Source organism: Sminthopsis crassicaudata, chromosome 2, assembly GCF_048593235.1.
Source record: "Sminthopsis crassicaudata isolate SCR6 chromosome 2, ASM4859323v1, whole genome shotgun sequence".
Classification (NCBI taxonomy): Eukaryota; Metazoa; Chordata; class Mammalia; order Dasyuromorphia; family Dasyuridae; genus Sminthopsis; species Sminthopsis crassicaudata.
The window spans coordinates 409,907,314-409,924,546 of record NC_133618.1 but is presented as its reverse complement, the minus strand read 5'-3'; the positions used below and the strand labels follow the sequence as shown (position 1 = coordinate 409,924,546).

The 17,233-nt window shown below is 40.5% G+C and overlaps 1 protein-coding gene across 4 annotated transcripts in view; it reads left to right on the top strand.

Moving 5' to 3' along the window:
• Positions 1-16,966, top strand: part of CCNJL (cyclin J like) — a 49,123-nt gene extending 32,157 nt beyond the window's left edge. For all 4 annotated transcript variants that reach the window (XM_074291973.1, XM_074291970.1, XM_074291972.1 and 1 more), the window contains exons 4-6: positions 11,418-11,717; positions 13,628-13,787; positions 14,604-16,966. In XM_074291973.1, coding sequence (XP_074148074.1) covers positions 11,418-11,717; positions 13,628-13,787; positions 14,604-15,036 — 893 coding nt within the window. In that variant the 3' untranslated portion in view covers positions 15,037-16,966. The remainder of the gene's footprint in view (positions 1-11,417; positions 11,718-13,627; positions 13,788-14,603) is intronic.
• The last annotated feature ends 267 nt before the right edge of the window (positions 16,967-17,233 follow it).

Here is a 17,233-nt window from a genome sequence, read left to right as displayed (position 1 = left end):
TTACTTGTTTTGACTTGAGGGGGTAAAAACTGGGGATAGAGGTGAGCTCTCAAACAGAATAACTGTTAATGGCTCCTTAATTAGGAGATCTTCAGAGACAGAGATTCCAATAAAAGTTACTGCCTAAATGACTCTGGTATGGCAGTGGCCCTAAAGCCTCAAGGACGCCCGATTCTTCCCCCCAATAAACTTTCCTATCTCCCTGTTCCTCACCTTGATTGCTATGAGAGGCCTGGTTTGAGACCTAAAGGACTTGAAAGCAAGCTTAATTCCTTTTTGGTGGATAGGAATGAACTAATGGGTTATTTTTATCAGATTCTAGTAGCTTTCCTTGAAGGAATGGTGGTGCATTATGAGAGAAATGTCAGTTATTTCTGGGGCTATAATTGTTGAAGGCTGATAGGTCTTCTCTCCAAAGACATCTTTTTTATATTGCATTGAAAATACCTTTGATAGGGGCAGCTAGGTGGCACAGTGGATAGAGCACCAGCCCTGAATTCAGGAGGACCCGAGTTCAAATCTGGTCTCAGACACTTAACACTTCCTAGCTGTGTGACCCTAGGCAAGTCACTTAACCCCAGCCTCAGAAAAAAAGAAAATACCTTTGGTTTACCTAGAAAACAAGAGTGACATGGGGGAACATGGCTTCAGGCCCAGAGATATTATTTAATACCTATAGAAGTTTTTGTTTTTAAATTTTAAACCTAAACACAAATCAACTAAAATATTCATTTAAAATCTTAAGTTGTTTGTTGTATCGTTTTCTTGTGGCCTCATTTGAGGTTTTCTTGGCAAAGATACTGGAGGGATTTGCCATTTTCTACTCCAGCTCATTTGACAGATGAGGAAACTGAAGCAAACAGGATGAAATGATTTGCCCAGGCTCATACAACTAGTAAGTGTTTGAGGTCAGATTTGAACTCAGGATTTCCTGATTCTCAGCCCAGTGCTTTGTCTTACACTTTGTAGCTGCCCTAAAAATTAAGTTATAAAACTTCAAATTAAAGAATTTTTAATGTTAATTTTAGCAACAACAACAAAAAGATGGTATTTCCTTGTATCTCATCTTTCTCCTGTGGATTTGTCAGGTCCATTGTGGTTGTTTATTGTCCATTATTACTTATTGTGCCTGTCTATGTAACCTTCATTTTTGTTTTTCACTCTGAAGTATTCCCATTATATTCATATACCATTTCCCAGTCATTAACTATATGGGCTATTTTTAATTGTTTTCCATTATGAATAAAGCTGGTAGAAAAAGGAAGGAAGGAAGCTAGCATTTATTAAATACCTACTGTGTGCTGGGCATTGTGCTTGTGACAGCATTTGAGAATCACTGATTGAAAAAATAGAAACCTTTTTTTATCAGTCTTAATAGTGTGATAGTAAGACTTTCAACAGCAGGCACTAGTTTTTTATCATATTTATTAAAGCGATCAGAGGTATTATTAAAAATTCAGGCTAACTGCATGGGGCAACAAAAGGCTTCCAAGACTGTTAGAGGATAACAGCACATTTTATGCTCATAGACATTCACTCACAACTAGCAAATCCAAGAATGGAAGCTGTGTCCTTGTGATCTCCTAAGTTGTAGATTTGTTATCTTCTACTTCCTGTGACATTATCTGCACACTGGGGCTACTTCAAAGCAGCCTCTGTCTCTGCTTATGTTATGTGGGATGATTAAAGTACTTTTCAGTTTATGGGGTTTTACTTTTGAGTCACTTCTGTGACTTATGACTCTGACTCTTACTTTTCTCATTCCTTGTGTGGGAAAGGAATCCCTCCACTGGACTGCCTGTGACTTAATAAAGGTAAGTCTAGAGAGTTGTCTGAGGTACATACAGGGTGGATGACTAGCCCAAGATCTCCCAACTTTATATGGGTCAGAAATACAGTTTGGGAACTCAGATTTGCTGATTTCAAGCCCAACATGATCAATCACAGTATCACTGCTTCAGAAGCCATATATAGACACTCTTGGTACTCCTGGTGAAAGCTCTCATCCTTAGGAATTATGTAGAATGAACTACTTGCGTCATATGGTGACTTTCTGAGCTAGTCTTACAAAATATAACTAGTCCTAAAGCAGTCCTATGGGGGTTTAGTATAACCTGCTTTTCTTGGCCTTTATCAGAGAAACCTCCTTCATGCTGACTGAGAAGTAACAGCCCATTGCCTGTTTTAATCTAAATGAGTTGCTGAGATCTGAGCAAACTATTTATTTCTTTCAACACAAGTACTAAAGAATTATGGATCTGAGAGATCAGAAATGTAGGGTTAGAGTAAGGCACTGAGAGATCAGAATATAGGGTTAGAGTAAGGCACTGAGAGATAAGAAATGTAGGGTTAGAGGAAGGCAAGGACCTAGAACTCCTTGAGTCCTGCTCTTCTTAGGGAAACTAATCCAACTCCCTCATTTTACAAATGATTCTGTGCTGACCTGGAGCAAAGCTTTGGTACTTAGGGGACAGATCAGGCTCTGCCAGTATAATGAGACTTAAATCATAACCCAGTTGTGAAGGGAGCCATCATGCTGCCAGTAGCCTGTTCTCTGGCCGATTGTAGTGATGGGTGGTTTAGCTGAGAGGGCCACAATTCTATTCCACTTGCACTAGGGAGAAGAGGGAACACAATAGAATGCCTCTGCCTTTCCATTCATCTCTTTCTTTATTAAGCTTTGTATCATGTCTCCTTTGGAAATAGTCCTGTGAAACTTGCTTGCTGGTGGCATTTGTCTTCTGTTACCCTTTCAGTCTGGAATGGCTATAAAACCCTAACCTTGAAAAAAGATTCATCTTTCTTCCTCCAGACAAAGGACTCAGGGCTGACCTCTGGCGGTTCCAGATCTCAGCCAAATAATAAGTGACCTTCAGTCCCTCTGCATTCTGGTCATTTGAGGAGAGCATCACAGGCGATTTGAAACAGAGAGACCATCTGGGTCACTTTGGGGGCAACACAGTAGGAGATGCCAGAATAGAGAGAGACATAGTCTGAGAATCTAGGGCAGGTTGGTATATGTAGCAAGCATTTCCTACACCCTTGAGATAGGGAAATTCTTCGAGCTATTGGAAAAACCTCTAGGCAAATGAGCCATAGCAAGATTGCTTCCATTGTGGCAGTTTAATTTAATTTTTCCTACTTGAGAAACTACAAATCTCACCCCATCTCCTTGTCAGAGATTTTGGATTAAAAAAATCAAAATCAGCTGCCCATCCTATTGGTTACTAGCAACAGCCAGCCAGCTTATATGAATAGAATCTGCTTTGCTTTAAAAAATAAAAATGGCTGTTACCGCGTTAAGTTCTAAAGTGATGGGAGATAGGAAAAATGCTGGGGAAGAACAAAAAAAGAAAAACCAGTATTCTGATGGAAAATAGTCCCAAGCAGATATGCCAAGTCCAGGGAACAGCTCTTTGTAAAATTACATTGGCTGGCTTAATCCCACCAGTGAGTTATGTTTGTGGCTTAGTTAAAGTAGATTCTTCCTAACCTCCCAGGGACCTGAGCTCCAGGAAAAAAGGAAGCCACAAAGACCTGAGGAAGTAAGCCCTGGTTGATTTGAAAGGGATGTCACTGGAGGACATTAGTGCCTTTTCCTCTTTCTCTCCCACTGAGTTGTTTTATGGCCAAAAGAGAGAAAATCTTGTGCCAATCTTTTAAATCTCCCCTCCCCCCCAATCCCCAGTCCCCTTCTTGTAAGCCAACAGGCTTCCTGCTCATGAGATCTAATTCCATCAGGAAGGAAGCATTATGTCTGTTTTACAGATAAGGAAACTGAGGCTTTGAGAGTAATGACATTCACACCTTTATATTAATCATTGAGCCAGAAACTCCAACCCAGCTTATCTCTTAGTTGCATGTTATCTCCAATTAGGAGTATTTTTTTTTTTTCCTAATTAGAAGGCTTTTAATCATCCCAGACCAAGATCTGTAGAGCACATTATTACAAGAGTGTTTGTGATTGCCTTCATGCGATTCTTCCAGGCTAAGGAAAAAGGGCCTATTGCTGAGCCTAGAGAAACTTCCATTAGCATCAGAAAAGCCAGACTCCCCCTCCCTACTGCTCCCCTCCAAACCCTCCCTTGTAAAGGAGGAGGTCTTCCTTTGGGACATTCTTTTTTTCTCTCTTCTCTGCCTTCTCTTTTGTTTACTTTCTCCCTGTCTCCCTTTTTCCCCCCCTTAAAGTATCTTTCTTACCTGCAAATTGGAAAATCTTGTCACAGTTTTCTCATCAGGAAAATGGGATTGAACAGTATGACTTCTGAGGTCTTTTCCAGGACTAAATGTATGGATCCTATTGGAAGGAACCTTCAGATCTTCTAACCTAACCCATTGATTTTACAGATAGGAAACTGAGGTTTGAGGGCAGTGTGAGATAACTTGCCCAACTTCCCATAGCTAATTATTGGCAGAGGTAGAAGGACTAGTATTTCAGTATTTAAGTCATTGATCTCCATATCAGCTAGCTAATTTCCCCCTCTAGTTATTTATTAATCATTTATTAAGCCCTCTGTATATGCTGGATACAGTGTTAAAAGCTCTTAAATAGAAAAAGGAAAGTTAAAAACAGGATTCCCTATGCTCAAGGAGCTCCTATTTGGGAGGAAAGAACTAATTAAGTACCTACTATGTGCCAAGCACTGGCTAAATACAAATATTACCTCATTTGATCTCAAAATAGTCTCAGGGAATAGGTGCTATTATTATCCCCCTTTTACATTGAAGGGATGAAAAGTTTGCATGACTTGGGAACATACCACTGGCAAGTATCTAAGGCTGGATTTGAACTCAGGCCTTCCTGGCTGCAGACCCACTGCTCTATCCCTTATACCACCTCGCTTCCTCTGATTGGGGAGACAATTATGCAAACAATACAGATGAAAGAGACTTGAGATGTAGCTAGCTATAGTTATAAATGCAAAGACATATATAGATACCATGTCTGTTTAGTTACATAGATCTTTATATAGAAGGATATTTCAGAGGGAAAGTGCTATTAGCTGGAAGGACCTGGAAAAGCTTCTTGCAGATGGCATCTGAACAGAGTAAGCCTGGGAAACCAGCTGTCAGAGGTGAGGAAGAGGAAGATCTGGGTTGGGAGGTAGGCTGTGAGAACATCAGGAAGGCTTGTGTCCTAAAATAAACAGAGGGGGCTTGGTTTAAGAAAGGTGTGTTTTGAGCCACTGTGGTTCTAGAAGAATAGTAGTTTTCCTCAGGACCTTAAATCACTGTAACTGCCTACAAAGGAACAGTGGATCTAAGCCCTCAATAGATTTAATTTTTCATTCAGTACCCAGGTGCAAAGGTTGTTCCAGATCTCATGTGCAGATGGCTAATGTCTTCACCACTTAGATCAGGGTTAGGGAACAATGTGGGGTCATTTTTTTCCCTGAGAAGATAGGAAAGTTGGCTGACTCCTGTCCACCTTTGCCAAGTCTCCCTTTTAGGAGGGGCTCCCTTCTCTAAAGAGGTAACAAACCAATACTTCCTCTTTGGAAGCACAATTCCAAACATAAATTCCTGATCCAAGGAAAGAAATGTTTATGTTACTGTCATAACCCCTCGACATAGTTGGCTGGTTTCTGAAATTCTGCCTAATGGATCCCTCACTGTGTTTGTAAAATACTGAAGTCAGCACCTTCATTGTCTCTGCCTGGACCAGAGAACTCCATTGAGAGGGCTAAGTGGATCTGGAAAACTTCCTTCCCCTCATCCTCCTTTCTTAAAGTATACATTTGAGGAAGAGAAAGGAATGTGGCTGTGGGGAATTTAAGGTTTTCTTTGGTGTTTTAGAATGCACATGACCCTCCCAAGACCCCTTTGTAGGTGACTCCCCCCAAAGAATTTTTCTTGCATCTGGTGTCTGGGCAGATTGGAGATAAGGCGGAGACAGCTGAGTCAGATTTGTACAGCCTGGACAATGGGCTGCTCACCCTGATTCATGATTGTGACTGGGGGCAAAAGAAGGGGAGGGAGGAGTGGTATGCTTGTGAACGTGCAGAAGCCAAGCAACTAATTATAGCACTCGCGCAGACTACGGCCCTTTAAGGGAAGTGCATTGTTTGATGTTTAAAGTCAGCCTCCTGAGAACAGAATTGGGGGGGAGGAACTGAGTGAGACAAGGAAGAGCTTATTTATAACTGTTAGGGGAGACTTCTGGGCTAATTTTTATGTTCCTCCAGACTGCCTCCCAGAGCAATATCCTGACCCTTGGATCTTAATTTCATTCCAAGATCGAATGCGTTCCGGGTTGGCAAGGGGCTGAGCTTCTAGACAACAGCTGGGAACAGAGAGGGACAGCAGGACCCCAGCTGCTACCTCTATAGCCAACAGGCATGAGTCTGGCTCCCACCTGGGACAGGGCAGCTAGCCGCCTCCTGCTCAGATGTTATATCTCTGTATTCCCTCAAGCACAGGGGTCCTCCTTCCCTCCCACCTCCAGGCTCTTAGAACAGTTAAATTACGAGACATTCCCAGCAACTACACCAGCTTCTCCCCTCACTAAGAGTAAAAATTTAGCTATCGATCTTGCTCCCTTTCAGATTTGAGGGAGGACTACATTTAGTTTTAATTGTAGATCAAGTCACGAAGATAAGATAAGGAAATTTTGAAATGGACAATATTCTTCATTGTAATTCAGTTAGATATAGTTAAACATTTTATTTTATTTTATTTTATTTTGGTCTGAGAGTTGGTACTAGTTGGAAAGCAGGCAGGGCTTGAACATAGACTACCCAATTAATCTTTTCATCCTATTTGTATGGTTTAGTACATGGAGTGGAGTGCTTGGGTCAAGGGTCTTGGGGTTCAAATTCTGCTTCTGAGACTGGTCTGGAAGAGCCTCGGTTTGCTCTTCTGTAAAATGTAGACAATATTATTTGCACTTCCATCATCACAAAGCCTTTCTGAAGAAGGTACAGTGCCATCCTTAAAAAAAAAAAAAATACCGGAAAAGTTCAAAGCCTTATGATTACCCAGTTTAAGAGAAACAAAGGTTGGTGTGTGGGAAATTGCTGAATAGGTTGAAACTTTTATTAGAGGTCAGCAGCTGCTTTCTCTTACAGGTGCTTATTGAACTGTAATTTGTGTTTCTACTTAGGAATATAAATTAGTCTGAATTGAAGTTCTTTCTCACATCCGGGAGAAGGAAATGAAAGATTGGCCAATGATTAACAAGGAACATAAGAAACAAGTCTTCCTTTAAAATTTCTCTTATAGGGTCAGCTTTCAATATGTTAATAAGGACCTGAAGATGAAGATACGAGAAGATACTGTCTATTAATTGTTAGCAATGGGAACTTTAACCTCAGAATGATTGCTTTTGTAAGCAGGGAGGGGGCAGCTAGATGGCTCAGTGAATAGAGTCCTGAGTTCAAATTTACCACATACTTAACTAGCTATATCCCCCAAGTCACTTGGCTTCTCTCTGCAGCATTTCCTTATCTGTAAAATAGGAATAATAATGGCACCTACCTTCCTAGACTATTATGAGAATCAAATGAGATGATAGTAAAGAGCTTACCTCTGTGCCTGGTACATAGTAAACTATATATGGAAAGTATTAGGATGATGATAATGATAATTGTAAAGCACTTAGCACATAGTGTTCGTTGTTGTTGCTAAGTGGTTTTCAATTGTGTGCTGTTGTGATCTCATTTGGAGTTTTCTTTGGGGGGAGTGAAAACAGGGTTAAGTGATTTGCCCAGGGTCCCATAGTTAGTAAATGTCTGAAGTTGAATTTGAATGACTCCTGGTACACTATCTACTATATCACTAAGCTGCCCTATTTGTTTTGAAGGGGGGGTAGGATTGTTTTGGGGTAGGTATTTTGGCAGATACTGGAATGACTTGCCATTTCGTTCTCCAGCTCATTTAACAGATGGGTTAAGTACCTTGCCCATGGCCAGTCACACAGCTAATAAGTGTCTCAGGCCCAGATTTGACCTCAGGAAGTCCAGGCCCAGCATTCTACCGATTGTGCTGCTTAGTTAGTATTAGTAGTATCATATTATCCCAGGTGTTTGTAAGATTGGATTTGGTTGGATTAGATTGAACCCTCTCACCCAGTAATTCTATTTGCAACACAGGAAGTATAGCCATCCCTGTTCTCAAAGAGCTTCTATTTTATTAAATGACAACAGTACATTAATAGATAAGAACATACAGGGTAATTAGAGGAAGGAGCCAGCACTAACAGCACAGTTGGCTTGATGTTGATGGCACCTGAGCTGAGCCTTGGGGGAAGGTAAGTCACCTGAGAGCTGCTGGCACAGACCAGTTTTATAAGCACTTAAGAGTGGAGAAGAGGAAGTAAGTCAGCAATGCAGAGACTCACCGTGATTTTGAGGACTCAAGATGCACTATGCTCCCTGCCTCTGGATGATTGAAGTTGCAAAATGAGATACATTTTTGGATATGGACAGTATGGGAATTTTTGTGCATATTTGTTACAAAGGTTTTTCTTTGCTTTAAGGTGAGAGGGAGAAAAAATATATTCAAGTTAATTGAAAAACAAAGTAAATACAAAGTTTTGTGGGTTTGTTTTTTTTTTAAAGACATAAGGATTTTGCCATGTCCTGAGCACTAAATATACATAAAAAGGAGGAAGGGGAGGGGAACACTAACCTACCCTTATGGAGCATTTGGTGGGAGAGACAGTTTGTAAATAACCAGGTAGGTAGAAGATAAATTTCCTCAGGTATAGCCAGTGACCATAGAGGGAAAACACGATATCATATAATAAGTCACAAGTAGATCAACCCATGAGGAAACTGGAAGGTAGAAAGGGGCTTATCCAAAGGAGATTCTTTTTGATCCTGGAGGTAAGGAGGACCCACTGCAGCTCATTAAAGTGTCCAGTGTCATGCTTAGAACTGTTCTTCCAGGAAAATTCACTTTGGTAGCAGAGTGGAGGATAAATTGGAGTAGGGAAGAGATTTGAGGTAGGGAGACTCAGTGTGGGGGCTCCTTCAGCAAGTCAGATGGGAGGTGATGAAGGCCGGGACTAGAGTAGCGCCCATGTGAAGAAAATAAGCACAAGATTTGTTAACATGTTGCATATTTAAAATGAATGGATACTGAGGTTGTGAACCTAGCTCAGTGGAAGATAAGATAATGATGAACAATTCAGCATGAATGTATCGATTTTAGTCAAATTTGCAGAGCTAATAATTGTAAGATCAGCTACATGGAGCAGTGGATGGAAAGTCAGACATGGAGTCAGAAAGACTCTGAGTTCAAATTCAGCTTTAGACATTTTTAGCTGTATGATGCTGGGCAAGTCACTTAACCCTGTTGCCCCAGTTTCCTCATCTGTCAAAAAAGCAAAGTAAGTAAGGCCTAAAAAGTGACTTGTTCAAAGCCCAATAATAAACAGCCCTGTTAATGCCCAGTGACTGCACCATGCAGTGGACAGGAGAGGAATATTTAATACCCCCACATATACAGCATAGCTCAGTATAGTAAATAAGCAAAATGCTATTTGTAACCTGAGTTATGTAGGGGGCAGAAGATGTAGGGAAATAGAGGATGGATCTAGAGTCAGGAAGAGCTGAATTTGAATTCTGCCTCAGAAAATACTATTAGCTGGCAAGTCACTTAAATCTCTATATGCTTTAATTTCCTTATCTGCAAAATGAGGATAATAATGGTGCCCAAAACATTTTGCAGACCTTAAAAGTGTTGGTTATAATAACTTAGATGAATGAAATCTCATGCACATTTATATTAACTGGAAATAGGAAAGAAATTTACATATTGCCTTCTGTTACACTATGTGCCTTATAATAGCTCACCTGATCTTCAAAAAAGCCCTCAAAAGGAGGTACTATTATTATTTCCATTTTACAATTGAAACTGAGGAAGACAGATTAAGTGACTTGCCTAGGGTCATACAGCTGGGAAGTGTATGAGACCACTTTTGAACTCAAGTCTTCCAACTCCAGCACTCTCTCAGCTGTATTACCGAGCTACCTTGTTCAGGAGGACTTTTCATGACCCCATTTGGGATTTTCTTGGCAAAAATAATGAAATGGTTTGCTGTTCTTCTCCAGTTCATTTTACAGATGAGGGAACTGAAGCAAACAGGGTTAAGTTATAGCCCAGGATCACACAGCTAATAAGTATCTGAGAATAGATTTGAATTGTACCACTTAGCTGCCCTTCTAGCCACCTTTATTATCTTTCAAATGTTGGAAATATTCTTGAGAATTAAAAAAAAAAGTCTACTTAAGCTGTTGCTAAATTCATACAAACTTTATGTTACATAGTTTCTCAGTAGATACTAAATTATACAACTATGGAGATAAAAGGATGTTTAATATTCTTTTTTTTTTTTTTTTTTTTTTTTTTTTTTTTTAATTTTGAATTCCAAATTCTTTCCCTCCTTCTAGCCTTTCCCTCCCATCCATTAAGGTAATCAGTAAAATAACCCATTATATATGTGAAGTCAGACTCTGCAGACTTTTTTTTTTTTTTTTTTTTTTTTTTTTGGCTAAGGCAATTGGGGTTAAATGACTTGCCATGGGTCACACAGCTAGGACGTGTTAAGTATATGAGACCAGATTTGAACTCCGGTCCTCCTGACTTCAGGGCTGGTGCCCTATCCACTGTGCCACCTTTTGTAGACTTTTTTTGACAAGAATTCTTGTACTCAGAAGCCGAGGACAAATGCTATAGTAGAAAGAGAACTAGACTTGGAGGTTGGAGAGTCCTGGATTTGAATTATGTTCTTGTACCCTTACTGGTTGATGCTACCTTATTTTCCTTATCAGTAAGCCCAGGGCGAAAATATTTATGCTAGTAGCAACATGACCTAGCAGAGAGCTGACGTTGGAATCAAGACCACTATGATTCAAATTCCCTTCTTCCAAGTGCTGGCTGTCTACAAGTCAATGCCCCAGGTGACCCACAGGGATTAAGTTGCCAAAAAAGGTATAGATCTGCATTGGTTGAGAAGGCTCTCCACCTGCAGTTTTCACACTTAGGAAGTCATAAGCAAGGTGGGACTGCCTGAGGAAGTACTTATATGTTTGTGTGTGTATATACACACATAGATGTATTATACATATGTACACAATAACATGCAGTTCCCTCCCACGTTTTTGACTACCTAGGGCAGATATATGGTCAGGATTTCCATTTTCTATGGTTTCTGAAAATGTGTTGGAAGGTGAAGAGGGGATAGGGACTTTTTGGAAGCATATAGCAGTAATTTTCCAAGCTAGCAATCTCAAATTAAACATTCCAGGTAGGTGTTCCTTACGTTTTTTCCCCTGTCTTTCCTGCTATAACATGAACTCTTTTAAAGCCATGGCTAACTTTTTTGTGCACTTTATGGCCTCTCAGGACATTAGTGAGTCTTCCCTATGGGACAGTTTCAGACACTTTCTTGTCTTTCTGTGTCCCTTCCCCAGGTAAATTTGAAGAGAAGGAGGACCGAGTGCCAAAACTGGAACTGATGAACAGCTTGGGCCTCCTGTGCAGCAACCAGCTGGTGCTGAGTAAGAAGGAGCTTCTCCAGACGGAGCTGCTCCTCCTGGAAGCTTTTGGATGGAACCTCTGCATGCCGACCCCAGCCCACTATGTGGATTACTACCTCTTGTTCTCTCTCGGCGAGAAGGACCTCTGCAATAACTGGCCCATTTTCTCTTTCTCGAAAACCAAAGGTTTCTTGGAGAAATATGCCCACTACTTTCTGGAAGTCTCATTACAAGGTAGGGAGATGGCTGCCCATCTAGGGGCTGGGAGAACACCAGGGGATTGGCACACAAGCCTTCTATCCCAGGTGGAGGTGGGCTGAAGCCCCTGAGATAGTAGCCAGTGATCAGCTTAGGACAAACTGAGTAGTCCTTGAATAAAGAGTCAACGTATAAGTAGAGAGTCCCAGATTTCTGCAATACCCTGGTTCTTTGGACTCTCCCATTTAAATGAAGGGAGTTTATTGGATGTTTGCTAATGTCTCTTCCAGCTCTGACTTGTGATCCCAGCTGGCTTTGGGCAAAAACCACTTAGTTTTGGGGTCTTGATTTCCTCACCTGTAAATTAAGAAAGTTGATATAGATCTAAATCCTAAGTTGTTGATTCTGCTTTGAAGGAGAGATCAAAAGCAAGAGAGTTGACAAAATTAGTAAAAATCATTTCAGGAGACAAGACAGGAATATATATATTTTTTAATTTGATAGCTTTTGTTCTATCTGAAGACAGAGAAGCATTTTTCATTATGAATTCTTTGGAATTGTGGATTGTTGTCCTGATAAGAATAGCTAATCTTTCATTTAATCATCTTTGCAATATTGCTGATACTAGATAAATTATTCTTCTGCTTCTGCTCACTTCACTATGCATCAGTTCATATGAATCTTCACGTGTTACCTTCATTTTCAAGTACAGCACACCAAATGACCCATCCCTTTTAACAAAGAATGAAAAACTAAGAGAAAAATCTGTTCAGTTACCAACACATCAACCAAGTGACAATATATGCATTATTCCACGTCTCTATGCCCTCTATCTCTGCAGAGAATGGGAGAAAGGTACATTTTCTGACCTTCTCCCAGGCCATTATTATCACAAAGCAATCCATCTTTTATTATTAACATTTGTTTTGTTGGAGTCAGTGAATATATTTTTCTGGTTTTGCTGACTTGATTTTGATTCTTCATTGACTCATGTAAGATTCCCCATGTTTCTCTGAATTTGTCATATTCATCATTTCTTACAGCACAGTAAAAGTGCATTATATTTATCTACCACAATTTGTTTAGCTCTTGTTTCTTCGCTAATACAAAAAGTACTGCTGTAAATATTTTGGTATTTAGGACCTTCTATTCTGTCTTGAATTTCCTTGAGTTTCACACTTGGCAATGGGATTTTTGGGTCAATTATTATGGATATTTTCATAATTTTTTCTAGCATCAATCCAGATAGGTACCAGCACCTCTAGTAAGCAGAGCAATCCTACAAATTTTTTAAAATTCACTTAAAGAGGCCATGCATTCAATCCCAGAAAGCAATTTCTCAAGTATCTGTTTAAAAAATAAATATTAGATATTAGAAACACACATTAGAACTCTATTATTCCATAATTAAGACAAGAAGAAAAAGCTCAGTTATGAACCAGAAGACCAAGTCTTACCATATTTGGAAGCAGCCCTTTCCCAACCCAAAGGAAAAGGGACTTTTTCCTCCACCTGCCTGATGGAGCTTGAAATTGTTCAAAAGGCACAGTTTTTTGGTTTCTCAGTATTAGTGCCTGTTTTTTATGAAATGCAAAGCCAGACAGGGTCAGAGAACTTTAAAGTCAACAAAAGGAAAAGCTCTGAAAAGAAAGTAGTTCTGAGGCTTTTGGTACTCCAAGGTTGATGTAGGCAACAAGATGAAACAATTTGCTGGTTTGCTCCAGCTTCATGAGATCAAGAAACTGAGGTAGAACTGATACAAGAAGGGTGGAGCTCCACCTGGAGCTATGAACTGCTTTGGGCAGGTAAGGTACCATTGCTCACCTGTTCTTCAGAGGAGAGATCTGAGTTGACCAGTCATAAGGTAGCCACTTAGACATAAAAAGAGAATAGAATTTTTATGAAGACATTTTTCTTCATTCTCTTAATCTTCACTTCTCTTTCAGATCATATATTTCACAGCTTCCCACCATCTATGGTAGCTGCAGCCTGCATTGGGGCCTCTAGGATTTGCCTGCAGCTCTCTCCCACCTGGACCAGAGACCTGGAGAGAATATCACACTATTCTATAGAGCAGATCAGTCCGTGTGTTAAAGTCATGCTATTGTAAGTCTTACCTCATATTCCTTGATGCTGTGCCAGCCTAGGGGGTCTGTAGCTTGATGTGTCTAGTTCAGCACACACAATAGCTCCTCACCATTGGAATGATGCCATCCTGCTGTATATATTTGAGTTTTGAGTTAGTCCAGAATGGAGAATGCGTGTGTGTAAAATAAGCACAATAAAAAATTTGCAAAGTACTTAGTATGGAAATGTCAATTAATGCCGCATCTTAGGCAAGGTAAATGTACAGATTGGTTATTATCTAAGTCTTTGATGCTATTTCAAGAGGCGTTAGTATCTCACTGGCTAAATGGATGAGTGACTGATCACCAAATGGTCAATCACTGGGGCTACTTAAAAGCCATGGGAGGCAAAAACCCTCAAAAGAAGTTCCCCAGTCACTTGGCTGTGAAAGTAAACTAGATCCCTAGAACCAGTGGTGGACTGGAGAGAGCGCTAGAATGAGTGGGTATCCCCTTCCCTAGCAGTACTTCCTGAAGGCTTGACCACTTAGACAAGGCTAAGGACTCTGTGCCAGCCTTTGGGGAGGAGAGCTACTCTATAGCTTTTTCAAAGAAGCAGTTCTCTTCTTGAGAGACAACATGCCTCCTACCAAACTTGGGCGTTGAAAGACCTAGACAAGGAACTTTATTTTTTTTAACCTCTGCCCTTTTGTTTTTTTAAAACGTGTCTCATTTTCCTCATCTGTAAAATGGGAATAATTACACTTCCTGCCTCATAGAGTTGTTATGAGGAAGATGCTTTATAATGTAAAAATGTAAATTGCTGTTATTCATCATTTGTTTTTTTCCCCTCCAGAGCTTTTGATGGTGACTTCAAGGATTCCAACAAAGTGAAGAACCAGCCACTAACCCTGCAGCCCCAGGTGTTAGTGCCCAGTACACATCAGGCCCCTACCCAGGTGCTCTTCCAACAGCCAACCTTCCACCACCCCCTGCCCCAGCCCCCAGCTACCCTGCCCCATATCCAGGCCCCTGTGCAAGACTTGTGCTCAGCCTATCGTGACACACTCCAGCCCCATCAGTCTGGGAGCTTGCTCTCTGGAAGCACCGGCCCCTCTCTGTACCACCCTTACTCTGCCCTCCAGCCTTCAGCTGTCCAGGCTGTCACCATCCCCGGATCTCTCCCCAGGCAGATTGGAGCAGAAGCAAGACACTGCATCTCTATGGCCTATGGGAGTAGCTACTTCAGTGGACATCATTCATTCCCAGCTGGATGTTTTGACAGATAAAGTAAAGCTTCTCCAAGACTATATATTTAAGCTCAGGGCCTGAGTGGAAGAAGGAACAAACAGGGGAATCTCATGGTTGCTCAGGCCATCAGCTGTTATGGGAGATGTGCTAGGATGTCAGCTGCAGAACTTGGTTATTTTTAAGGCCTCTTCTCCCCAGGGCCTTGTTGAAGCACTGACTTAGGGGACTTTTGCCCTTTTTAAAACTATGAGAGTGGAAAAATGCAATAACATACCTCACCAAGAACATTTCCTTCTGAAAATCTGGTTGTATAGAAATGGCTTCCAGTGCAGGGACTCCAGGGAATCAGAAGGACCTGGCTGGTGGCCAGACTACCTGACCCTGGATAGACTACTAGTCAAAGAATGTTTCCTGTTTTTATTGTTAAAAAAGACTTTATTTCTTATCAATGGCAGCTATACCACTGTAAAATGACACTGAGAAATTTTTTATTCTTCTGGAAAATGCCAAGAGTGTTGGTGCAGGTTTTTCTTGGCTTGGATGTCAAATGTATATTTGTTTCTGTTTTTATCGTTTAGATGTGTCACTGTTTTGTTATTATTGTTGTTTTAATAGAGAAACACATCTGAATACCTGCCTTCTAGGATTGGGTGGATGGGTCCCTTTTTAAACTTTTTTTAAAACCTCAAATGTTGCTCTGCCTTGTAGGTATTTAAAGATGCTGCTGCCTCCTGAAGTGACTTAGCTTTTTTGCTCAGTAAGATGTCTTGTTTACAAATTATATCAGGGATTTAATGTTACTTGAAGGTTCCTTAGGAAAAAAAAAAAAAAGTTTTGTTTGTGAGTGATGCACTGCCCATAATGCTAAAGTGTTCTAAGTTGAACTATCTTATGGCTTGCTTACTAAAAACTGATAGCTAGACTTTCTTTTTGTCAGAAAGAAAAGGAATAATTAGCAAAGGTTGTTTTCTAAGCCTTTTGTAGTTCCAGATGGCCCCTAGACTTTCTGCTAGTGGAGTTTCCCCCTATAATAATCAGCCCCTAGATAAGATCTTTGAAAAGTAGATGACACTTTTATTCTCTGCTTCTGTATGGGATAAGAACCTGGCCTGGGATTTTGTTTGTATGAAGGAAAGAGGTGGAGCATTTGTAAAAATGCAGAGATGTTTATTCAAGGGGATGGATGCTGTCAGAACATTTGATATCAGATTGTTCAGATTGAAAGGCAGTATTGGAGAAGGTTGGTATACATCTAAAGGGCATTGATGAGAAGTTTGTCAGGAGGGTTGTTCTACAGATGGAGCCCTAAATCACATTATATTTGACAATATAAACAATGTGCAATAATGTTTTTTTTTTTACTCTGACTTTTGTGGCCCATGTTCAATGTGTTCTTGGAGGGTTGGGAGGCGGGGTGAGAAAAAGATGAGGGAAGAAAAAAGTGAGAAGTTGGATGTTGTCCCTCTAGCACTATATTATAGTCCTTTCCTAAAGTAACTTTTAGGAGAAATTGATGACTTGTCTCCAACTTCTTTAAGACTACAACAGCAAAAACCTACCCCACCCTCCACCTTGGTGGGCACCAAAAGTTGGTTTCAGTCTAATCTGAAGATCTTTTCTTGAATGGAAAAGATGAAGTTTTTATTAAAAAGTCGGTTGAAGGTGGGTGGGGTAGATGAAAAACAAATACCAAGGAAAAATAAAGCCTTAGAGTGCCGCAACATCAAGCATTCCTCTTTGGGAAATTTGGTGTGTTTTTCTGATCTGTTTTTATAGTTTGTGAGCTTGTCTGGTCTCTACACTATTTTATTGGGCATCCTCTCAGGGTAACAGGTGTGGAGTTAAGGGCTGACAGCAGAACCCAGAAACCAGCCCCACCTTTTCTTCCATTGGTGAAACTCTCCCTCTCTCTTCTGCTTCCCCCGCTGGTTCCTGGAGGAAAGTTCCCCCAATAAACAGCTAACCTGATTTGGCTTGTTCCGTCTCTGTGCAGTCTTTTTTTAAACTTCTTTCCTTATTCATTTAAGAGGCAGAGCCCTCCTACAAGATAGGATCATACTATTGTGTTGGGCCTGACCCCGAATCATCAGTCTGAATTTTGGTTTATTTGAAACAAAACCCTCTGGGTTAAGATTTTCCTCTCCTATTTTAGTTGCTATCTACCCTAGTCATTTACCATAGGCAATATAAAGTGAGAGATTCTATACTTCACTTAACAGGCATTGGAATGAGAAC